Below are 26093 nucleotides of genomic sequence, written 5' to 3' on the forward strand. Positions count from 1 at the left end.
GAGGTAGTGTTCATGGGTTCAATGTCCATTTAGAAATTTGGATGGCAGAGGGAAGAAGCTGTTTCTGAATTGCTGAGTGTTTGGCTTCAGTACCTCCTTCCCGACAGTAACAGTGTGAGGAAGGCATGTCCTGGGTGGTGAGGATCCTCAATGACGGATGCTGCCTTCCTAAGGCACCACTCCTTGGAGATGGCTTGGATACTACAATGGCTGATAGCCATGATGGAGCTGACTAATTTTACTAATATCTCTGGCATATTTTATGAAATTTGTTGTTTTGCAGTGCAGTACATTGTAATACATACTTTATAAATTATAATAAGTATATATGAAAAAAGAAAATTCAATTAAATAATTAATGCAAAGAGAGGAGAAATATACTGAGGTAGTGTTCCTTGTCTGTTCGGAATTCTGATGGCAGAAAGGGAAAAAGCTGTTCTTGAACTGTTGAGTGTGTGTCTTTAGGCTCCTTTACCTCCTCCTTGGTAGCAGCTATGAGAAGAGGGCATGATCTCTTGAGGGGTGATGGGGGTCCTTAATCATTGTTGCCACCTTTTTGAAGCATTGTCTTTTGAAGATGCCCTCGATGCTGAGGAGGCTAGTGCCCATGATGGAGCTGGCTGAGTTTACAACTTTCTTCCGCTTTTTTCCGATCCGGTGCTCTTCCATACCAGATGGTGATGCAACCAATTAGAATACTCTCCACAGTGCATCTGTAGAAATTTGGGAGTGTCTTTGTTGACATACCAATTCTCTTCACACTCCTTATGAAATATAACTGCTATCATGCCTTCTTCGTAATTGCATCAATATTTTGGGCCCAGGAAATGCTGACAACCAGGAACTTGAAACTGCTCATCCTTTTGCCTTGTGATCCTTCATTGAGGACTGGTGAGTATTCCCTTGATTTCCCTTTCCCCTGATGCCTACAATCAAATCATTGGTTTTACTGACGTTGAGTGCAAGGTTGTTGCTGCGACATCACTCAACCAGCTGATCTGTCTCGCTCCTGTACTCTCTTGTTACCATCTGAAATTCTACCAGCAAGAGATTTGTCGTCAGAGACCTTAAGACTTGGGAGCAGAATTAAGCCATTCAGCCCATTGAGTCTGCTCCACAATTCCATCATAGATGATTTATTATCCTTCTCAACCCCATTCTCCTGCCTTCTCCTCATAACCAATGATGCCCATACCAGTTAAGAGCCTAGGAATCTCTGTTTTAAGTATACCCAATGACTTGGACTCCAGAACTATCTGTGGCAATAAATTCCACAGATTCACCACCCTTTGACTAAAGAAATCATCTCAGTTCTAGAGAAACATCCCTCTATTCTGAGGCTGTTCCTTCTGGTCCTAGACTCCTTCACTATAAGAAACATTCTCTCCACATCTACTTTAGCTAAGCCTTTCAATATTGAATAGGTTTCAATGAGAGTCCCTTTCATCCCTGGAATCATTCTGGTCAAATTCTAGACCCTCTCCATCTCCAATGCCAACACACATTTTCTTAGATAAGGTGCCTAAAACTGTTCTCAGTATTCCAAGTGCAGTCTGACCGATGGCTTATAAGTCCTCGGCATTATATCCTTGCTTTTATATTTTGTGACAAATTTCTATAGATGCGTAGAGGAGAATACTGACAGACTCATCATGGCATGGTATAGAAACCCAATGCCTTTGAACAGAAAATCTATAAAAGGCAGTGGATTCAGCCCAGTACATCATGGATAAAGCCCTCCGAACTATTGGGCACATCTCCATAAAACACTGTTGTAGGAAAGTAGTATCCATCATCAGAAATCCTCACCACCTACGCCATGCTCTTTTCTTATTGCTGCCATCAGGTCCCAGGACTCTCACCACCAGGTTCAAGAACAGTTACCATCTGACAACTATCAGGTTTATGAAGAAGAGAAGAAGAAGGCCCTTAACTCTGAGTGGAGTCATCGGGATGCCGTCATGACAGCGTTTTTTAGCAGACTTTCTTATTTTTATGAGGCCGAGTTGCTAGCTCGACGCTCAACCCAGCGCGGATGGAAAGCGTACAAGGGAGCCAGCTGGATTCGAACTCGGGAGTCTTCGCTCCGAAGTCCGGCACTGATGCCACTACGCCACCAGCCGGCCATCGGGCTCATGAACAAAGGGTTTAATTATACTCGGTTGCCCATCCATTGAGATGTTCCCACAACCGATAATCTCACTTTGAATTCTTTATCTTATCATTTTATGTTCTTGTTATTTATTTATATTTGCATTTTGCACAGTTTATTGTCTTACGCACTCTAGTTGATCTTTCATTGATCCTGTTATAGTTAGTATCTATAGATTTGCTGAGTATACCCGCAGGAAATTGAATTTCCTGGCCCCCTCCCCCTTTCCTTTCTCCTATTGGCCACTCCCCCCCCATCAGATTCTTTCTTTCTTCTCCAGCTTTTGACCTTTCCTACCCATGTAGCTTCACCCATCACCTTCCAACTGGCCTCTTTCCCCTCCCCACTTCTTTTAATTTGGGCATCTTGCCCCTTCCCTCTCAGTCCTAAAGAAGGGTCTCAGCCTGAAACATTGACTGTTTACTCTTTTCCATAGATGCTACCTGAACTGCTGAATTCCTCCAGCATTTTGTGTGTGTTGTTTTGGATTTCCAACATCTGCAGATTTTCTCTTGTTTGTTCTTTATGAAGAAGACCTTCCAGAAGAGGTGGTATGTGATTCTTCAACTGAGGTAGGACAGTTGGTGATAGCAGGAGACTTTGCGCATGTTTGACTTAATGCCTTACGGCTTCTTGGAGTTTGGAAAAGAGACTGAGAAATCCCAAACATGAGGAAATCTGCAGATGCTGGAATTTCAAGCAACACACATAAAAGTTGCTGGTGAACGCAGCAGGCAGGGCAGCATCTCTAGGAAGAGGTATAGTCGTCGTTTCGGGCCTGTGGTGGCAACACAGAAATCTTTGTCATAGCCCCAGCAGTCTTCTCAATTGCTTCTTTCTATATACTGGGGTATATGCCATCAGGTCTTAAGGACATCCACCTTAACACTTTTGAGAGAACCCAACTCTACCTCCTCCTTAATTCAAACTGTCACAGCACATTAGCTGACCCAAAGTACAGTACTCATTTATTACCTTAACCATTTGCTTTGACTCCAAGCACAAGTTCCCTCCTTTGTTAAGTGGACCTATCCTTTTTTTAGTTATCCTCTTTTTCATATTGCCCTGGGATTAATGCATTGGGATCTTCCTTGATTCTGCTCATCAAGGATTTTTCATGGCCTTTTTGGTTGTTAGCCCAGGTCGATGGGTTACTAGTTAGCAACCAGTAATCATTACTGTACCCATAACACTATAGTTTTTACAAAATCAAGCTGTAAAAAGGATAAATGCCATATTTATTGTTCTGTTTCGTGCATTTTATATAGATTTTCTGTTATCAAGTTCAAATATAAAGATGTTGAAATTAGAACGTCGCTTGGTCCAGGTTCAGCAAGCATGTGGCCCAACAGAATTTCCTGAAAATGAAGAAAAACTTTTTGAAGCTCAAGCTTTTCAGAAGTTTCTTTTACAGTTAAGGTAAAGAACATTGTTTGCTGACATTAATAATCAGTTACAATCTTTCTTAATCTCCGGTAATAAATCATTGCTAAACTGAAATAGTGAAGTGGACCTACTTTGTAAATACACACTTTCAAATTTGTTGCTAGGTTTTAGTTGTTAACTAATTGTTAGAGGTCAAATCACATTGCAGAAAAGATTTGGATAGAAGTGAAGTTTGCTGCCTTTTTCCCCCAGATTTCCTTTCAAAAGTGCCAATATTTTAGGTGAGAATTTACTGGCAAAATAACCATGCAATTAATATGTTCATGGCTAATCACTATAATTCATCTTTATTTCTAAGCAAAGTGCTGCCCAAAGATATAACATGCATAATAACATATTCAGAAGATGATAGAACACAATAAGATTTACTATTCTTTATTATACAGGGATGCATATAGGGAAAGAACAGATGCATGTAAAATATAATTGAACAGTCTAGTAAAAAATGTTCTTGTTGAAATTGCATGTTACCATGAGCCAATTATTACTAATGATTAAAATCATTATTTCTTCTTGCTATTAGTGAAGATAAGAACTTTTTGCCTTTTCAATCAACAGCAATCCGAGTACAATTACAATAGAAATGAAATGGGAGATCTGATGTAAAACAAGTTGTTATGATTTCTTCCACAGTACAAAAGGGGGATAGTATTGAGGCAAGGCAAGTTCAAATACTAATGTCTTCAACACTGGGTTAGAAAATTGACTTGATTATCTGGCATGTACATAAACACCAATGTGGTAGCATATTTTCTCATTATATATTGACTCATTTTCCCATGGTGGAGAAGGAAGCATGTTGGCCAGTCAAGTCTTTGCTGGCTTTCTGTCAATACTGTTCCTCACCTGTTTCCATGTAGCTAGTTCTCTCCTATGTGCTCATCAACCCTCCAGACTCTCCCACCGCTCGGCTGCACTAAGAGTAATTTGCTGTTAGCAACCTAACATTTGTATAAAAGAGTAGGCAGCCGTTGATCCCAGGGGATCATGGGTTTGTGCCTCTGGTGGACTGTGTCCTTTCCAGCGCGCAAGCCCGGGCGGGAAGATTTGAAGAACAGGCTGTTGCCCATGCAGCGGGTTCCCCCTCTCTACGTCACTGATGTAGTCCGAGAGAAGGGCAAGTGCTGATACAGCTTGGCACCAGTGTTGTCACAGAGGTTGCCAGAGTGAAGTTGTAAACCACATCAAACTGCCCTAGGGACCTCGGCTCCAGATTTCTTCCTCAGGGTTTACTCCCGAAGTCTTTCCCATGGGCGGGTATGGCCACAAGGCAACGGAAGTTTAAAATCAGAGTTTTCCTTCTCCTAGGCAGGCTGCCATCTAAGCCTGACGAGCCCCACCTGCCCGAAGATTCAGAAGAGAACAGTTTTACATATACACTTACTGAATGATTTAAACATTTTTATCTTTAATAATTTACAGCAATGTTAATAATCATTTAAGTATTTCAGAATATACATAATATGTAAATGTTGTTAAACTGCAACACAGCTTTGACAACTGTGTTCCAACTTTCATCTTCTTGCTGGAGTTGGCAAGTTTTAAGACCAAAGGACATAGGAGTGGAGTTATGCATTTGGCCTCTTGAGTCTTCTCTGTAAGACTCATCACTTATCTGGGGCAAGGTCTCGCAACTGTTCCACCAGAAGCCAAGTCACTATCTGAACTTCTACTTAAACAAAATTGAAAATTTAAATATTATTGAAAATTTGTAGTATGAAGTAGTCTAAATTTTAGAATCAGTGCTCATTCTTGCATGCAATAATATGCAGTTGTTATCTCCACTAGCTTTTAAGCTTATTTTGAAAAGCCACTTGCATTCCAAACATGCCCTCATTATAACCAATCCTCTGCCATCTTTTCCCTTCCCCTCCACTGCTACTTCCTTGCTTTGATCATTGTCATTTGAGCTGTTGTATTATTTACTTTTTGGCCTTTGTTAAAATAAATAAGTAATGTCTTCTTAATCTGGAAGGAACGAATGTGGGATTTCTATTCGGAGATTCCAGTTGAAGTGGCCATGTAAATTTATTATGTGGATGTACTCAGAGTTTCAATGTCTTATTACTTTATCATTCAGTATGATTGCCATACTACCTACATTATGATTATTAATAAAAGTAAATATAAGAATATTCTAAAAATTCTTTTTGATTCTTGTTACCTGGATTCAGTTTTATAATTCAGTCATTTGTTCACTCCTGCAATTGCTGAAGCAGGAATTGGTAAAGTCAGGATCTCTTCTGTATACTTCAAATGAGCCAGCATCTACATCAATAACAAGTAACTAAAATACAATTCTATAAATTAAAGTTAGAGAAATGAATGAAAACACGTGATCATTAAACTGATGCTAAATATATGTGCTTTAAGGTTACTTGGTGGATTAGCAAAAGAAGCAATTTTCTGTCACCTGAGAGTCCCAGACCAGTTTCAGAAATCAAGAGAGGAGATCAATGTTGTTCTTCTCACAGGTATGTATCTGAAAAGACGAAGCTTTTACATCACGCTTTAATGGCTTGCTACCACATCCTGATTCACCCTGATGGTTTCCGATGCAAACTCTCAACCCAAAACATCTAGCGTCCCTCTGCCTCCAAAGATACTGCTTCAACTGCTAAGTTCCTCAGGCAGAATGTTTTTTTGCTGTTTACTACATTGTCCGGCATGTATGTGTATGCAAGCAACTAAGAAACGAAGCAGATGTCACTTGTAATTGCTCGTCATTTGAAAGAAACTGTCATAGTTCAGAATGTTTTCATTTCAAGAGCATCATATTTTTTGAATTAGTCAATTTTGCTTAAGCACGTGTGTAGTACTTTGGATACAACAAGAATAACTTGAAAGTTGGGTCCACGTAACATCTAAAAAAAAATTACAAAAGTAACAGAGTCCTTAAACATGTTCAGTGTTTACTTTTTTTCTCATCCAATATTACTGCATTATAAACATGAGAAATTCTGCAAAGATGCTGGATATCCAAAACAACACACAGATGCTGGAGGAAGTCAGCAGGTCAGGCAGCATCCATGGAAATGTACAACAGCGACACTTTGGGCTGAAACCCTTACTCAGGAGTGGGAAGGAAAGAGGAAGATGCCAGAATAAAAAAGTGGGGGGTAGGGAAAGAGGATAGCTAGAAAGTGATAGATGAAGCCAGATGGTTAGGAAAGGTAAAGGGTTGGAAAGGAAGTAATCTGATAGGAGAGGAGAGTGGACCATAGGAGAAAAAGAAGGGGGAGGGGCACCAACGGGAGGTGACAGACAGGTGAGAAGAGGTAAGAGGCTTGAGTGGGGAACAGAAGAGGGAAGGGAGGGAAAGTTACTACAGTATGTTCAGAACATAATTCTTTAGCCTGTGGTCCATGACAACAGATTGTGGAAAAGAGGTTTAAATACCTGTGATACTCATATATCTTTCTTGATCCTTCTAATTGTCATCAGTAATTCTAGAGGAGTGCTTCTAGAAACTGTGCTGACTGACATAAATACAGTATGGTGGATAACCAGGAGTATTCTCATTTAAATGATAAGTAACTCTCCATAACAAAAGAGAATATTTTTACCCAATGGAATTCATCCAAATGGATCAATGAAACGAAGCAAGAAACATCCCTGAGTGGTACATCTTTTTTTTACTTGAATGAACTCTAAATGTAGCTCAGATAAATATCAATTAGTCATTGTCATCCAGCATTTGTAGAACACTGATAGGGATCCAAATTTTCAAACTTGGTGTCTGCTGAACTTTTCATTCTTATGGTGTACTTTATTTATTTTCTTGAGTTGCCTATCAGAAATAGAGAATTTTCAGGATAATATTCATCTTTCAGTTTTAGAAAGCAAAAAGGTAATATTGAATAGCAACCCAATTGAATTCAATGCAAAAGAAACACAATTCATTTATATTCATCTGGTTCATGCTAAACAAATTCATCCTGATAATTTCACATTTTCTTCAGAATCAAGTTTACTATCACTGACACGTCATGAAATTTGTTATTTTGTGGCACCAGTGCAGTGCAAGACATAAAAATTACCACAAATTATGAAAAATAAATTAGTAGTTCAAAGGGGAATAATGAGGTAGTATTCATGGAGCATTCATAAATCTGATGGCGGAGGGGAGGAAGCTGTTCCTAAAAGATCGAGAAAGGGTTTTCAGGTTCATGTACCAGCAACTCCTTGGTAGTAACGAGGAGAGGGCATCTCCTGGATGGCGAGAATCCTTAATGATGTATGTCACAATTCTGGATTTATCGATCAATTCACATGTCATATTATTATCTGGTATTCATCTATAACTGGGTGATCTTATTAATTTGAGTGTTTGTTAGTTGAATATTATTATCTGTTTATTAGAGTTTGAATAGAAATTCGCATTTTGTATTGATTTAAGCTATATGTCACAGATTTGGCTCATCTCTTCTGCACTCAATGTTTAGCGCTATAATGTATCACAGTAGAGTGCATACTATTCAGTCTGCTTGTAACCTAATTTCTTGACATGGCTGATAATATTTTAGGAAAAGGTGTGTTCTGTTTGGATGTGAGGAATTGGAAGGGCAGAGTTTCCTCTCAAGACAACTACTGGCTGTTGCAGGTCCCAGACGATACAGATTTGATGACAAACACTTCAGTTAAACAATTTGCAGATCCAGTCCAAAGGATTAAGGTAAGGTTCAGTTAGTGCTACCTGTACATAAAATTATTACATATCCATAGTGCTTTTCATGCTTTTCCTTTGTATTGTTAAAGCGTTATTTTATATTGTCTTTGCTGCCAGAAACCGATAAGTATATATCTTTCAGCCATCATTGTCGTCAAGAGTAAACAGCAGATTTGTAAAGTTTTGCAGCAGTGATGGCCTAAATACTGAAATTGTATGGCCATAAAAGATAAACCCTTTACCAGGAAGCCTACATCACCTAAGCTTCTTCCTGTGCTTAAGCCAGTGTAAGAATCATCTGGCTGGGCAATGGTAGAAAAAGGTGGGTAGCAGAAAAGGATTCAGATTAGTGGGCTGCAGTGATTGAACTGAAAGAAGAGTCTTCAAGTTAATTAAACATAAATATTTGAATGGATTTCCAGGTATATACATTAAGCAGAGTTTTCACAATAACAGTAAGGCAAGGCAGCAGAACGATAGCTGATGTCTCTGTTTCCATGGCCAATCAAGGATGGGTTAGCCTCCACACTTGCATTAATCAAAACCATTATCTGATTTTGAATTGGAATCAGTAGGTCAATGGAACTAATACTCAGTGATTATTCAAAATGCAACAGAATGGCATGGAATAATACGGGAAAGATGAGAACACGTCTGGTGGAGGTCATGAAAAGTAATAACTTGGACTAGAAATAATTTTCGATGTGAACATGTTCCAGTCTTTTAGCTATTACACTCACTGAAAGATCGATGCCAATTTGGTGCAAGGATTTAAAGGATGTCATATTAGCAGACATCCCACCTCTCCCGGAAGTTCCAGGAGTCTCCTGCATATGAATAGTGGCTCCCTGATGCCCGCAAATTATCCACAATATCACAGAAATCAATTTTTTTGAGAGCAAGCGAGCGAGAGAAAGCAAGAGAGAGCGCGAGAGAGAAAGCAAGGGAGAGCGTGTGAGTGAAAGAGAGAGAAAGCAAGCGAGAGTGCGAGAGACCACGAGAGAGAGAGAGAGAGTGCACCATGGCAGAGTGTTCCAAAGAAAAAGAAAATATACAACGTACGTCACCCCAGACTACACTAAGGTGTACCCCTGCTTAATAGGGGTCAAAAATAATGACAGTGTTGCTTGCTGCACTGTTTGCAACAGTGACTTTTCTATTGCCCATGGTGGGTTAAGACTGTAAAGGACATGTTGAGGTAAGATTAACAGGTGTCATTCGTTCATTAGCATAGCTAACATTATTTAAACTAGCTGGCTAGCTGCTAAGGAGCTACTCTATTGCAGACATCCCACCTCTCCCGGAAGTTCTGGGAGTCTCCCACAAATTGATGGTGTTAAGTCCCTGAAATGAGTTTTTGCAGGGTGGGATGTCTGTATTAGAGTCGTGGAGTTGTACACGTGGAAACAGGCCATTTGGCCCAACACATCTGCGTTGTGCACGAGTCTGCACAATGGACATCTGGCTCTATTAACCCTTCTTCCAACATATAGGCTAGCCACTTATTAGATGTTGTCAGTGACCCTGCTTCCACCACATTCTACGCCAGTGCATTCAGATTCTCACCACTCTGGGTGTTAAAGTTCCCCTTTAGTTCCCCTCTAAATTTCTTGCCTCTTATCTTAAATGAATATGCTCTAGTTTTATTCACCTCTAAGGGATAAGTTTCCATATATAAATACCTCATAACTTCAGAGACCTCAAACATTTCCTCTGTGACCACCTCTTTTCCAGGCAAAATAGAGTTAGCCTCTAGTTTTTCTTCATAATTGGAAAACATCTTCCCATTGTATTGTGCAAGCTCTTTTAGAGGGTATTGAATCCAATCTGCACAAGACCAGTTTGAGTGGTCTCACCATACTGGATGGTTTTATGAACATAGTTACAATAGTTTGCTCAGTGCCCTTAGTACTGTTGAGAGGTGTGCTCTCCTGCAGATAAATGGGCACGAAAAGACCTGAAATGATGGATATATTATGTACATTAAATTCATTCTGAGAAGAGCTAACGAAGTGAAGCTTGCTGCTGTAAAATATGGTTCTGCTTATTGATAGTCTTCATCCATTTGTCATACAAAAGTAGAATTAAATTTCTAAGCCTTTGGTTCACTTTCATACAGTCTAGAATGAACTCTTATCATTAGTATTTTATTTTCTTTGGAAGGAGTTAACTGTCATTGAACTTTGATTGTTCAGTGTCTTATTACTCTGATCCAGTGATGGCAACTGGAAAGGAAATGGTTATACCAATTAAATGTTGGCCTCACTAAATCATCTTAACTGCATGAAAAAATATGGAATTCTTAAAACTGCGCACATTAATAATCCCTAAATAGTAAAAATCATGTATTCCTCACATTGCTCATAAGTGCCTATTAATCTGTAATCTGAAGTCAGCACTAAAAGTGGACGAATAGTTCACTTTTTCTAATATTACTTGTCTTTTTTTTTAGTAAAATGGACAAAATGTCTTGTATGACTCTGAAAGTTTTAATTCTAGTTCAAGTTAATTGTTATCATAGACATACATAGACAAGGTATAAAAGATATGAATATTAGCTTTTTTGGAGCAGCAGCATAACAGGTTACAAACAAGGCAAATGTTAGTTAACGTAAATCAACATGCATAAACAACAAAATAACATAGCACTAATTGAAGTTCAGAAAGAGAGGAAGAAATATAGCACGAAGTAGCGTTGGTGTTTTTTGGTTGTTTCAAGAACCTGATGGCAGTGGGGAAGAAGTGGTGCTGAACTGCATGCGGAGTGGACCTTCAGCATCCTGGGCTTCCTGCCTAATAGCAGTATCAAGAAGAGGGCTTGGCCCATATGGTGGAGATCCTTCATGATTGGATGTTGCCTTATTCTGAAATCACCTCTTGTAAATGTTCTCAGTCATGGGGAAAGCTATAGCTGTGAAGGGAGTGGCTGAGTCTGCTGCACTCTGTAGTCTTTATGTTCCTGCGCATCGGAGTTTCTATACCAAGCTGTGATGCAACCAAGCAGAATGCTTTCCATGGTATATCTATAGATGTTTGTCAGAATTTCTGATGACATGCTGAATCTTCTTATACTTTTATATTAAAAAAATTAGAGATGCTGGTATGCCTTCTTTCTTCATAGTTGCATCTATGTTAGGCCCAGGATAGGTTGTCTGAGATGTTGACATCTAGGAACTTGAACCTGCTCTCTCTTTCCACTGCAGATTATTTAATTAGCACTACTTAGTGTTGGCCTAACTTCCGCTTCATAAACTCCACAGTTAGAAACATAGAAAAACCTATAGCACAATGCAGGCCCTTTGATTCACAATGCTGTGCCAAAAATGTACTTACTTTAGAAATTACCTAAGGTTATCCATAGCCCTCTATTTTTCTAAGATCCATGTACCTATCCAGGAATCTCTTAAAAGACCCTATCATATCCGTGTCCACCACCGTCACTGGCAGCCTACTCCACGCACTCACCACTCTCTGCATAAGATGACCCTGACATCTCCACTGTACCTACTTCCAAGCACCTTAAAACTGTGCCCTCTCATGTTGGCCATTTTAGCCCTGGGGAAAAAGCCTCTGACTATCCACGTGATCAATGCCTGTCATCATCGTGTACACCTCTATCAGATCACCTCTCATCCTCTGCCGCTCCATGGAGAAAAGGCCGAGTTCGCTCAACCTATTCTTAAAAGGCATGCTCCCCAATCCAGGCAACATCCTTGTAAATCTTCTGTGCACCCTTTTCTGTAGTTTCCACATCCTTCTTGTAGTGAGGTGACCAGAACTGAGCACAGTACTCCAAGTGGGGTCTGACCAGGATCCTATATAGCTGTAACATTACCTCTTGGCTCTTAAACTCAATCCCACGGTTGATGAGGGCCAATGCACTGTATGCCTTCTTAACCACAGAGCCGACCTGCGCAGCAGCTTTGAGTGTCCTATGGACTTGAACCCAAGATTCCTCTGATCATCCACACTGCCAAGGGTCTTAACATTAATACTATATTCTGCCATCATATGATGAGCCACCTCACACTTATCTGGGTTGAACTCCATCTGCCACTTCTCAGCCCAGTTTTGCATCCTATCGATGTCCCACTGTAACCTCTGACAGCCCTCCACACTATTCACAACACCCCCAACCTTTGTGTCATCAGCAAATTTACTAACCCATCCCTCCACTTCCTCATCCAGGTCATTTATAAAAATCACGAAGAGAAGGGGTCCCAGAACAGATCCCTGAGGCACACCACTGGTCACCAACCTCCATGCAGAATATGACCCAACTACAACCACTCTTTGCCTTCTGTGGGCAAGCCAATTCTGGATTCACAAAGCAAGGACCCCATCGATCCCATGCCTCCACACTTTCTCAATAAGCCTTGCATGAGGGACCTTATCAAATGCCTTGCTGAAATCCATATGCACTACATCTATTGCTCTACCTTCATCAATGTGTTTTGCCACATCCTCAAAAAAATTCAGTGAGGCTCGTAAGGCACGACCTGCCTTTGACAAAGCATGCTGACTATTCCTAATCATATTATGCCTCTCCAAATGTTCATAAATCCTGCCTGTCACGATCTTCTCCATCAACTTGCCAACCACTGAAGTAAGACTCACTGGTCTATAATTTCCTGGGCTATCTCTACTCCCTTTCTCAAATAATGGAACAACATCCTCAACCCTCCAATCCTCCGGAACCTCTCCCGTCCCCATTGATGATACAAAGATCATCGCCAGAGGCTCAGCAATCTCCTCCCTCGCTTCCCACAGTAGCCTGGGGTACATCTCGTCCAGTCCCAGAGACTTATCCAACTTGATGCTTTCCAAAAGCTCCTGCACATCCTCTTCCTTAATATCTATGTGCTCAAGCTTTTCAGTCCGCTGTAAGTCGTCACTACAATCACCAAGATCCTTTTCCGTAGTGAATACTGAAGGAAAGTATTCATTAAGTACTTCTGTTATCTTGTCTGGTTCCATACACACTTTCCCACTGTCACACTTGATTGGTCCTATTCTCTCATGTCTTATCCATTTGCTCTTCACATACTTGTAGAATGCCTTGGGGTTTTCTTTACTCCTGCCCGCCAAGGCCATCTCATGGCCCCTTCTGACTGTCCCAATTTCATTTTTGAGCTCCTTCCTGTTGGCCTTAATCTTCTAGATCTCTATCATTACCAATTTTTTTTGAACCTTTCATAAGCTTTTCTTCTTGACTGAATCTTTAACAGCCTTTGTACACCACGATTCCTGTACCCTACCATCCTTTCCCTGTCTCATTGGAATGTACCTATGCAGAAAGACATGCAAATATCCCCTGAACATTTGCCACATTTATGCCATACATTTCCCTGACAACATCTGTTCCCAATTTATGCTTCCAAGTTCCTGCCTGATAGCCTCATATTTCCCCTTACTCCAATTAAATGCTTTCCTAACTTGTCTGTTTCTATCCCTCTCCAGTGTTATGATAAAAGAGATAGAATTGTGATCACTATCTCCAAAATGCTCTCCCACTGAGAGATCTGACACCTGACTAGGTTCATTTCCCAATACCAGCTCAAGTGCAGCCTCTCCTCTTGTAGGCTTATCTATATATTGTGTCAGGAAACCTTCCTGAACCCACCTAACAAACTCCACCCCATCTAAACCCCTTGCTCTAGGGGGATGCCAATCAATATTTGGGAAATTAAAATCTCCCACCACGACAACCCTGTTGTTATTACACCTTTCCAGAATCTGTCTCCCTATCTGCTCCTCGATGTCCCTGTTACTATTGGGTAGTCTATATATGTTAAAACAACACCCAGTTCCTGTTGACCCCCTTCCTGTTTCTAACTTCCACCCACAGAGACTCAGTAGACAATCCCTCCATGACTTCCTCCTTTTCTGCAGCCGTGATACTATCTCTGATCAGCAGTGCCATGCCTCCACCCCTTTTGGACTCCCTCCCTGTCCTTTCTGAAACATCTAAAGCTTGGCACACTAAGAAACCATTCCTGTCCCTGAGCTATCAAAGTCTCTGTATTGGCCACAACATCATAGCTCCAAGTAATGATCCACCCTCTAAGCTCATCCACTTTTTTCATGATGCTTCTTGCATTAAAATAGACACATCTCAAACCATAAGTCTGACCATATCCCTTGTCTATCGTTTGGCTGTCCTCCCTCTTGCACTGTCTCCAAGATTTCTCTAATTGTGAGCCAACTGCCCCTTCACCGTCTCTTCAGTTTGGTTCCCACCCCCCGCAATTCTCGTTTAGACTCTCACCAATAGCCTTAGCAAACCTCCCCGCCAGGATATTGGTCCCCCTCAGATTCAAGTGCAACCTGTCCTTTTTGTACAGGTCGCACCTGCCCCAAAAAAGGTCCCAATGATCCAGAAATCTGCATCCATGCACCCTGCTCCAATCCCTCAGCCACACATTTATTCTCCACCTCACTCTATTCCTATACTCACTGTCGCGTGGCACAAGCAGTAATCCCAAGATTACTACCTTTGAGGTCCTGCTTCTCAACTTCCTTCCTAACTCCCTGTAGTCTATTTTCGGGACTTTCTCCCTTTTCCTGCCTATGTCGTTGGTAACCAATATGTACCACGACCTCTGGCTGTTCACCTTCCCACTTCAGGATATCGTGGACGCAATCCGAAACATCCCGGATGTTAGTTCCTTGGTTTCTCTGTTGATCACGAGGTTGTTGTTACAACACCACTTAACCTCCTGCTTGCCAACTTGCCAAACTCTGCTAACATTGGTGATGTGATTGGCAAATTTGCACATGGTGTTGGAGCTATGTTTAGCCACACAGTCGTAGAGTAAAGAGAATGAAGCAAGGAAGTAAGCAGACAGCTTTGAGATGCACCTGTGTTGATGATCAATGAGGAAGAGCTGATTTTACCAATCTGCACTGATTGATGTCTACCCATGAAGAACCTGGGGATCCAGTTGCAAAGGGGATTATAGAGCTCCAAGTCTTGGAGTTTGACTACAAGTTTTGAGGGAATAGTGATACTGAATGCTGAACTGAAGAACAGCATGATGTACAGTGCCTTGTAAATGTATTCAGCCCCCAACCCTTTGTTCAAGGATTACAGTAATACAACCAAGTATTTTGATCAATTTAACTGAGAATTTTTCTATCTTTTTATTAATATCAAAATGATAAACATAACATAGTATTATTACAAAGCTATTGGGATTACATTGTTAATAATTAACATATGTAAATATAAACTCAGTTAGCACACAGGTATTAAACCTCCCAAAATCATACAAAATACGAATATAATATACAAAAAAAAACAGAAATAGCATGAAAAAGGAAAAAAAAAAGAAACAAAAAAAAACTAATCTAAACAATGCTAACCAACTAAACTAAGGAAAAGAAAAGACATGGGTTGTTGTGTAACGTCAAAAAGAACCATTAGTGTCATTGCAACACACATAAAAATTGCTGGTGAACGCAGCAGGCCAGGCAGCATCTATAGGAAGAGGTACAGTCGACATTTCGGGCCGAGACCCTTCGTCAGGACTAACTGAAAGAAGAGATGGTAAGAGATTTGAAAGTGGGAGGGGGAGGGGGAGAGGGAGATCCGAAATGATAGGAGAAGACAGGAGGGATGAAGCTGAGAGCTGGAAAGTTGATTGGCAAAAGGGATATGAGAGGATCATGGGACGGGAGGCCTAGGGAGAAAGAAAGGTGGAGGGAGGAATCCCAGAGGATGGGCAAGGAGTATAGTCGGAGGGACAAAAGGAGAAAAAGGAGGGAGAGAGAAAAAAATATATATATATGTAAATAAATAACATGGGGTACGAAGGGGAGGTGGGGCATTAACGGAAGTTGGAGAAGTCAATGTTCATATTAACGGAAGTTAGAGAAGTCAATGTTCATTTTCTCCTTCTGTCCCTCTCACTATACTCCTTGCCCATCCTCTGGGTTTCTCCTTCCCCTCCTATCATTTCGGATCTCCCCCTCCCCCTCCCCCTCCCCCTCCCCCTTTCAAATCTCTTGCTATCTCTTCTTTCAGTTAGCCCTGACGAAGGGTCTCGGCCCGAAACGTCAACTGTACCTCTTTCTATAGATGCTGCCTGGCCTGCTGCATTCACCAGCAATTTTTATGTGTGTTGCTTGAAATGCCAGCATCTGCAGATTTCCTCGTGTTTGCATTAGTGCCATTGACTCAGCTCCTCTCTGCATATATTTAATATAATTAAAATAGGATAGGTTTGGAAAAGGTCAAATTACATCATATGGAAGTGTTGAATAAGTGGCCTCCAAGTCTTTTCGAATTTAATAGAAGGATCATAAATGACACTTCTAATTTTTTCTAAATTTAAACACAACATAGTTTGAGAGAACCAATGAAATGTGGTGGGAGGATTGATCGCTTTCCAATTCAACAAAATGGATCTTCTAGCCATTAATGTAAGAAATGCAATCAGCCGACGAGCTGAAGAGATTAAATGATTTGGTTCTATCATTGGTAAACTAAAAATTGCAGTAATAGGGTGAGGTTGTAAATCAATACTTAGAACAGTGGAAATAATATCAAAGATATCTTTCCAGTATTTTTTCAAAAAAGGACATGACCAGAACATAGGAGTTAAAGAAGCTATCTCAGAGTGACAGCTATCACATACAGGATTTATATGAGAGTAATAATGAGCTAAATTATCCTTAGACATATGGGCCCTATGTACTACTTTAAACTGTATCAATGCATGTTTAGCACATATAGAGGATGAGTTAACTAATTGAAGAATTTTTTCCCATTTTTCAATAGGTAAATTAAGCTTAAGTTCCCTTTCCCAATCATTCTTAGTTTTATTATCTACATCTGGACGTATTTTCATAATTATATTATAAGTAGTTGCTATTATACCTTTCTGAAAAGGATTTAAATCTAATTTTTTTTCCAAAACATCAGTTGGATATAGATTTGGGAAGGTAGGAAGAACAGTATTTTAAAAGTTTCTAATCTGTAAATATCTAAAGAAACTGTATCTAGGCAAATTATATTTATTAGATAATTGTTCAAAGGACATGAAACAATTATCCAAGAATAGATCACAAAATTGTAATATACCTTTTGGTTTTCCAAGCCATATAGGCTTGATCCATAATAGAGGGTTGAAAAAAAAATTAGATATAATAGGACTTGCTAGAATAAATTGATTCAACCCAAAAAATTTTCAAAATTGAAACCATATTTGTAAAGTATATTTAACTATTGGATTATCCATTTGTTTATGCAATTTAGAAAGAGCAAAGGGAAGCGAAGTCCCTAAAATAGAACCCAGTGAAAATGTTTGTGCAGATTTACGTTCAAGATTTACCCAATGTGTACTTGAAATTATGTCTAAGTCCCATGACCAGAATTTTAAATATTGACTATTAATTGCCCAATAGTAAAATCTAAAGTTCGGCAATGCCAGACCACCCTCCTTTTTAGACATCTGTAGATATCTTTTACATAACCTAGGATTTTTATTCTGCCATATATATGAAGACATTTTAGAATCAACATTATCAAAACAGGATTTCGGAATAAAAATTGGCACCACTTGAAATAGATATAAGAATTTAGGTAAAATAATCATCTTGATAACACTGCAGACATTTTTGTAGTTCTAAGTCAGCTGAATTTTTAGTTCTGAGTCTGCCCAATTGAAAAAACTAATAGTAAAAATTCCACCCACACAGACCCCGACTAAGCCAGAAAAAGGCCAGAGAATAAACTAACGCTAAATCTACCCCCATTTCTCCAGAAGGCGACTCCAGAGATGTATGTTGAAAAGAGAACCACCTGAAACCGAAAAGAAAATTAAACACTGAACTATAACATTCTTCATATTGTGATTTCTAAAGTGAGAGAAAAAAGTAAGCACTAATACATATTATTAGTCAATTACAAACATAAGCAATTAAAAATGGCACTTCAAAAGAAAGAAAGGAATTATAGGGAGAGGAACACGAAAAAATGACGCAATAAAAAAAGGTATTATGAAGAAAGGAAAACAAACTGCCATCTTAATTATATGAAGCAAAAAAAAACACAATATTCCTCCAGTATAATAGAAATTCACCATCAAATCATTAGTAACAATGTCAAAAATCAAATAGTTAGAAATTAGCAAAATAAAAAAAGAATTCATCAACAAAGAAAAACATTAATTGAAATGTGAAAAATACCTACACTACTAACCAAAAACAAAAATCTTGAACTTATAAAGGTCCATCTTCATAAGATAATTATAGGCTTTAAAAAGAAGCATGTAAAAACAGAGCCAATACTGCGAGAGCCATACATTAATTAGAGCAAATTATCCTTAGCAGTTGGATAGTGCTCATCCAAGAAACTTTGAACAGCACTTGTGGAATAAAAGATACGGCGTGATCCTTCCAGAGGAGAAATTCTTAAATGCGTAGTGTACAATAAAGCTGGTCTGAGACCTTTTTGGTAACATTCTGACATCAGAGATTTGAAAGCCAGCCGCTCCTTCATCACTTCTGGACTAAAATCCTACACGAGACGGAAATGATAATCTTGAAATTTAATCATACCTTGCCGACGGGCAATTCGGATGAGATGCTCTTTAACATGAACATAATGGAAACGGATAACCACTTGTCTCGGTTTAGACCCTGGGTCTGGTTTTTGACAAAATATACAGTGAGTGCGATCGAGTAATGGAGGGTCGTCCGGAAATTCTTCAAAAGTTGAGAAAAGAAATTTAAGGGGTCCCCTTCCTCGGCATCCTCGGGGAGACCAATTATACGTAAGTTCTGTCTTCTGGATCAATTTTCAAGATCAATAATCTTGGATTTAAAACTCTCCAGCTGTTTAGATGTCGAAACTCTCAATTTTCAGATCTCTCTTCCGAGCTTCATCGTTCAATTCTGCACTTTTGGATTGTTGCTGTTTAACTTCATAACCAGGCGATTCCAAAGAATCCTTAATTGACTTTAAGTCTTCTTTAAAACTTTGACGTTGTTCGTCAAATTTTACACTTAAAAGATTCAACAATGTATCATAAGTTAATTCAGTTTGTCTTCAGTTCACCTTTTTTCCTCCCGTTACCGTTGGACCCATTTTTAGGATCTCGCCCTTTAGATCTTGTACTTATTTCTTCACCACCCTATCCACATGAGATTCCACCTTTAGGGAACTATGCACCATTATTCTTAGATCCCTCTGTTCTACTGCATTCTTCAATGCCCTACCATTTACCATGTATGTCCTATTTTGATTAGTCCTACCGAAATGTAGCACCTCACACTTATCAGCATTAAACTCCATCTGCCATCTTTCAGCCCACTCTTCTAACTCGCCTAAATCTCTCTGCTAGCTTTGAAAACCTGCTTCATTATCCACAACGCCACCTATCTTAGTATCAACTGCATACTTACTAATCCAATTTACCACCCCATCATCCAGATCATTAATGTATATGACAAACAAGATTGGACCCAGTACAGATCCCTGAGGCACACCACTAGTCACTGGCCTCCAACCTGACAAACAGTTATCCACCACTACTCTCTGGCATCTCCCATTTAGCCACTGTTGAATCCGTTTTACTACAATATTAATACCTAACGATTGAACCTTCCTAACTAACCTTCCGTGTGGAACCTTGTCAAAGGCCTTTCTGAAGTCCACATAGACAACATCCACTGCTTTACCCTCGTCAGCTTTCCTAGTAACCTCTTCAAAAATTCAGTAAGATTTGTTGAACATGACCTTCCACGCACAAATCTATGTTGACTGTTCCTAATCAGATCCTGTCTATCCAGATAATTATATACAGTATACCATCTCTAAGAATACTTTCCATTAATTTACCACCACTGATGTCAAACTTACAGGCCGATAATTGCTAGGTTTACTCTTAGAACCCTTTTTAAACAATGGAACAACATGAGCAATACGCCAATCCTCCGGCACCATCCCCGATTCTAATTCTTCCCCCGTTTGCTCACTACTTAGTTGGACCACCACTGGCAGCTATTACAGCCAGTAGTCTTTTTGGATAAGTCTCTATTAGCTTTACACAACATGATGGAGTAAGATTTGGCCATTCCTTGTTGCAAAATTACTCAAGCTTTGCCAGGTTGGTTGGGGAGTGGTGGTGAACAGCAGCCTTAAAGTCTTGCTAGAGATGTTAGATCAGGTTAAGGTCAGGACTTCAACTGGGCCACTCAAGGACATCAATTTTCTTCATTTGAGGCCACTCCATGGTTGCTCTGGCAGTGTGCTTTTGGTCATCGTCCTGCTGAAAGACAGCTTTCTCGCTAGTTTAAGCTTCGTGACAGAGGCTAACAAGTTTTTAATCCAGGATCTCTGTATTTAGCAGTGTTCATCTTCCCATCAATCCTAATCAGATTTCCATTCCCTGCTGCTGAAAAGCATCCCCATACTTGATGCTATCTCCACGATACTTCTAGAAGGGATGGTGTTACCTGGTTGATACGCAGTATTAGATTTACGCCACATGTACCAGTTTGTGTTGATGCCAGATAGTTCCACTTAAGTCTCATCTGACCACAAGTCATGCTTTCACATTTTTGCAGTATCTCCTGAATGACACATTGGAAAGTCTTTACGGACAAGGATATCACAAATAAGAGATCATCTGCAGGTGCTGCCACACCCACAAAATGCTGGAGGAACTCAGTAGGCCAGATTGTGAAGACATTAGCTTCATTTCCAGTTGCAACCACTGGCTTCTGCAGCTCACTCAGATTGACTGTTATCATCACAGTTGCATCTCTTACAAGTGCATTCTTCTTCGACGACTAAGTTTAGAGCAGCAGCCTGACCTAGGCAGCGTGGCTGTGGTTTCATATTTTCTTTCACGATGGACTGTACTATGTTCCAAGGTATGTTCAGTGCACATAAGATGGTCTTGTACCCTTCCCCAGAATTGTGCTTCTCTATTATATTTCCTATAAATTTCCCATTTTTTTTTTTACTTCTGGGGCCTTGAAGGCGATCTTGTGCAGCACAACTCAATGGATATGATTAAGTATTATAGTTTAAGCCTGATACAGCTGAGAATCACATTGTTTCCAATATCTGTACAGTTAATAAAGATGTCTTAATGTGATTGAATAATCTATCGCTGCTTAAAACAGACAGAAACAATGTTGACTGTGGCCGTACTTCTCGCCGGACTCCTTGTGGGAAACATGGCTGCCAGTCAGGGATACAGTTCTTTTAAGAAAATTGGGTTTTCAACTCCCAATACAGACTATCTTGCTGACAAACATACAGTCTCTAGTTAAAAAAAAATCGAAGATCTCAGACCTAGGGTGCCATATCAGAGGGACAATAGGATTGCTTGCATCTTTTGTGTCATGGAATTTTGGTTAACCCTTTCTATATCAATGCAGTGATTCAGATTAACAGGTTCACTATACACTGTCAGGATAGGACTTCAAGTCTCTCAAAAGCAGAGGTGGAGATGTACACCTCATGATCAACTCAACTTGGTGCACAAATGTATCAGTTTTTATTTCAAAATATACTTTATTCAAAAATAAAATTATGTACAATAAACCATTCAATAACTTTCCATCCTTTACATACGTTTGCATTATAGTCAGTACATATCCGTACTTATGGCCACCCACGTGGCACTCCAGTTGTTCACCTTACCATATCATTGTTGAGGGGTATACTCCCCGCCACCCGACCCCTCCCACTCCCACGGGTGGAGAAACCTATACTGTGGTCCTTCCCCACCGGGCCCTTGCGGTGGCTGCACCGTGTTTCAATGTATCAGTGTTGTCCCAATTCTGCTCACCAGACCTGAAATATCTCACAATTAAGTGCCATCCATATTACCTGCCCTGGGAAATTTCAGCTATCATTTTGGTAGCGGTGTATATTCCACCTCAGGTCAATGTCAAACAGGCTGTAGATGATCTGAGCAATGGGATTAACATGCACGAAACAGCACACCCTGATGCCTTCAACATCATTTTGGAGGATTTTAACCAGGCTAGCTTGAAAGAGTCACTAAATAATTACCATCAACAGATCACTTGTAGTACCAGAGGAAACAACGCACTGGACCACTGTTACACCATCATCAAGAATGCCTACCGTCCTATTTCACACCTACACTTTGGAAAGTCTGATCACCTGGCTGTACTTCTACTCCCTGAGTATAGGTAGAGACTGAAGACTGCAGCACCATTAGTGAGGACCAAGAAGATATGGACAAGGGAAGCACAGAAGCACTTAAAGGGTTGCTTTGAATTGGTGGACAGGACTGTATTCAGGTATTCAAATTTGAATCTGGATGAGTATGCCACAGTTGTTACTTACTTCATTAAAACCTGTGTGAATGAGTGTGTGCCTGCGAAAACTTGCTGTACATTCCCAAACGAAAAGCCATGGATGAACCAGGAGGTTCATTGTCTGATGAGGGCTAGATCTGTGGTATTTACATCTGGTGACCCAGATATGATTTTAGGGCTATTTCAAGAGTGAAGAAACCATTCTGAGCAAGATTGGAGGCACTTCAACTCTGGCGAGGTTTGCAGGACATTATTTCCTACAAAGCGAAAACCAATAGCGTGAATGGCAGTGATACTTCACTACCAGATGAGCGTAATGCCTTCCGTGCCCGCTTTGAAAGGAAGAATATAACTACAGCTGTGTAGATCCCTGCTGCACCCAGTGACCCTGTGATCTCTGTCCTGATGTCAAGCTGTCTTTATGGAGGGTGAACCCTCACAAGATGGCAGGTCTCGATGGAGTACCTGTTAAGGCTCTGAAAACTTATGTAAACCAACTGGTGGGAGTATTAAGGACATCAACCTCTCACTACTATGGTCAGAAGTTCATGCCTGTTTCACAAAGCCAACAATTATAGCAGTGCCAAAGTAGAGTAATATGAGCTGCCTTAATGACTATTGCCCACATCTACGGTGATGAAATGCTTTGAGAGGTCAGTCATGGCTAGAAGGAACTCCTGCCTCAGTAAGAACCTGGACTCTCTGCAATTTGCCTATCACCACAATAGGTCTAAGGCAGATGCAATCTCAGTGGCTCTTCACACGGTCTTAGATCACCTGGATAATATAAACACCTATGTCAGGATGCTGTTTGTTGACTATAACTCAGCGTCTAGCACCATCATTCCTACAGTCCTGATCGATGAGCTACAGAACCTGGGCCTCTGTGCCTCACTCTGCAATTGGATCCTCAGTTTTCTAACCAGAAGACCACAATCCGTGCAGATTGTTGATAATATCTCCTCCTTAATGATGATCAACACTGGTTCACTTCAGGGGTGTGTGCTTAGCCCACTGCTCTACTCCCTCAATACCCATGAATGTGTGGCTAGGTATAGCTTAAATACCAGCTATAAATTTGCTGATGATACAAGCATTGTTGGTAGAATCTCAGATGGAAATGAGAGGGCCTACAGGAGCAAAGTTGAGGAGTGTCGCAGCAACAACCTTGCACTCAATGTCAGTAAGACGAAGGAGCTTACTGTGGGCTTCAGAAAGGGTACAACAAGGGTACACAAACCAATCCTTATAGAGGGTTCATAATTGAAGAGAATGAGCAATTTCAAGTTCCTGGCTGTCAAAATCTCTGAGGTCTCTAACCTGGCCCCAACATAACAATGCAGCTACAAAGAAGGCAAGACAGTGACTATATTTCATTAGGAGTTTGAACAGATTTGGTTTGTCACCTAAAACACTCAAACTTCTATAGACATACCATGCAGAGCATTCTGACAGGCTGCATTATTGGATCATTATCTGGTACGGGGAGGGGCTACCGCGCAAGACCAAAAGAAGCTACAAAAAGTTATAAGATTAGTCAACTCGAGCTTAGGCATTAACCTCTGTAGTATCCAAGACCTTTTCAAAGAACAGTGCTTCAGAAAGGTGACATCCATTACTATCCATTTCCATTACTCTGCCGTTAATACCATCATTCCAAATAAACTGATTCCTAAGCTCCAAAACCTGGGCCTCAGCACTCAGATCTGCAGCTGGATCTTCAACTTCCTCACAGACAGGACCCAGGCTGTAAAAATGGGGGACAAGCTCTCCTCTACAATCACTCTGAGCACCAGTGCCCCACAAGGCTGTGTACTCAGCCCCATGCTGTACTCACTGTATACCCATGATTGTGTAGCCAAGTTTCAACTCAATATATAAGTTTGCTGACACCACAATTGTAGGCCGTATCTCGGGTAATGATGAGTTTGAGTACAGGGAGGAAATTAAGAACCTGGTGGCATGGTGCAAAGACAATAATCTATCCCTCAATGTCAGCAAGAGGAAGGAATTGGTTGTTGACTTCAGAAGGAGTAGCGGACTGCACGACTCCATTTACATTGGTGGTGCGCAAGTGGAACAGGTGAAAGGCTGGGGTCAATATCACAAATGACCTGACTTGGTCCAACCAAGCAGAGGTCACTGCCAAGAAGGCCCACCAGCGCCTTTACTTCCTGAGAAAGCTAAAGAAATTTGGCCTGTCCCCTAAAACCCTCACTAACTTTTATAGATGCACTGTAGAAACCATTCTTCTAGGGTGCATCAGGGTGCATCACAACCTGTAATGGAAGTTGTCCTGTCCAAGACCAGAAGAAGCTGCAGAAGATCGTGAACACAGCCCAGCAGATCACACAAAGCAATCTTCTGTCCTTGGACTCACTTTACGCCACACGCTGTTGGAGCAGTGCTGCCAGGATAATCAAGGACACGTCCCACCCAGCCAACACACTTTGCGTCCCTCTTCCCTCCGGGAGAAGGCTCAGGAGCTTGAAGACTCGTACGGCCAGATTTGGGAACAGCTTCTTTCCAACCATGATAAGACTGCTGCACGGATCCTGACCCACATCTGGGTCATACCCTCCAAATATCCGGACCTGCCTCTCGGTTTTTTGCACGACCTTACTTTTCCTTTTCTATTTTCTATTTATGATTTATAATTTAAATTTTTAAATTTTTACTATTTACTATCGATTTGTACTCCAGGGAACGTGAAGCGCAGAATCAAATATCGCTGTGGTGATTGTATGCTCTAGTATCAATTGTTTGGCGATAATAAAGTAAAGTATGGAGCCCCATCACACAAGGCATGCCCTGTTAGACTACAAGACATAGGAGCAGAATTAGACCATTCAGCCCATCAGGTCTGCTCCACCATTCCATCATGGCTGATCCTTGATCCTACTCAACTCCATATACCTGCCTTCTCGCCATATCCTTTGATGCCCTGACCGATCAGGAAACTATCAACTTCCATCTTAACACGAGGAAATCTGCAGATGCTGGAAATTCAAGCAACACACACAAAATGCTGGTGGAACGCAGCAGGCTAGGCAGCATCAATAGGAAGAAGTACAGTTGACATTTCGGGCCGAGACCCTTCGTCAGGACTAACTGAAAGAAGAGATAGTAAGAGATTTGAAAGTGGGAGGGGGAGATCCGAAATGATAGGAGAAGACAGGAGGGGGAGGGATGAAGCTAAGAGCTGGAAAGTTGATTGGCAAAAGGGATACAAGGCTGCAGATGGGAGAGGATCATGGGACGGGAGCCTAGGGAGAAAGAAAGGTGGGGGAGCACCAGAGGAAGAAGGAGGGCAGGCAAGAAGTTATTGTGAGAGGGACAGAGAGAGAAAAAAGGAAAAAAATAAGAAAGAAATAAAGGAATAGGGTGAGAAGGTGAGGAGGGGCATTAACGGAAGTTAGAGAAGTCATTGTTCATGCTATCAGGTTGGGGGCTACCCAGACGGAATATAAGGTAAACAACAGGAATTCTGCAGATGCTGGAAATTCAAGCAACACACAT

The 26093-nt window shown here is 40.7% G+C and overlaps 1 protein-coding gene across 1 annotated transcript in view; it reads left to right on the top strand.

Moving 5' to 3' along the window:
- si:zfos-911d5.4 (uncharacterized) overlaps nt 1-26093 on the top strand; it is a 252456-nt gene that overhangs the window by 91454 nt on the left and 134909 nt on the right. Inside the window, exons 3-5 of the mRNA XM_063071870.1 lie at nt 3421-3571; nt 5972-6072; nt 8125-8273. Of these exons, the coding sequence (XP_062927940.1) occupies nt 3450-3571; nt 5972-6072; nt 8125-8273 (372 nt within the window). The 5' untranslated portion in view covers nt 3421-3449. The remainder of the gene's footprint in view (nt 1-3420; nt 3572-5971; nt 6073-8124; nt 8274-26093) is intronic.

The sequence above is a fragment of the Mobula hypostoma genome, chromosome 19 (genome assembly GCF_963921235.1).
Source record: "Mobula hypostoma chromosome 19, sMobHyp1.1, whole genome shotgun sequence".
NCBI lineage: Eukaryota > Metazoa > Chordata > Chondrichthyes > Myliobatiformes > Myliobatidae > Mobula > Mobula hypostoma.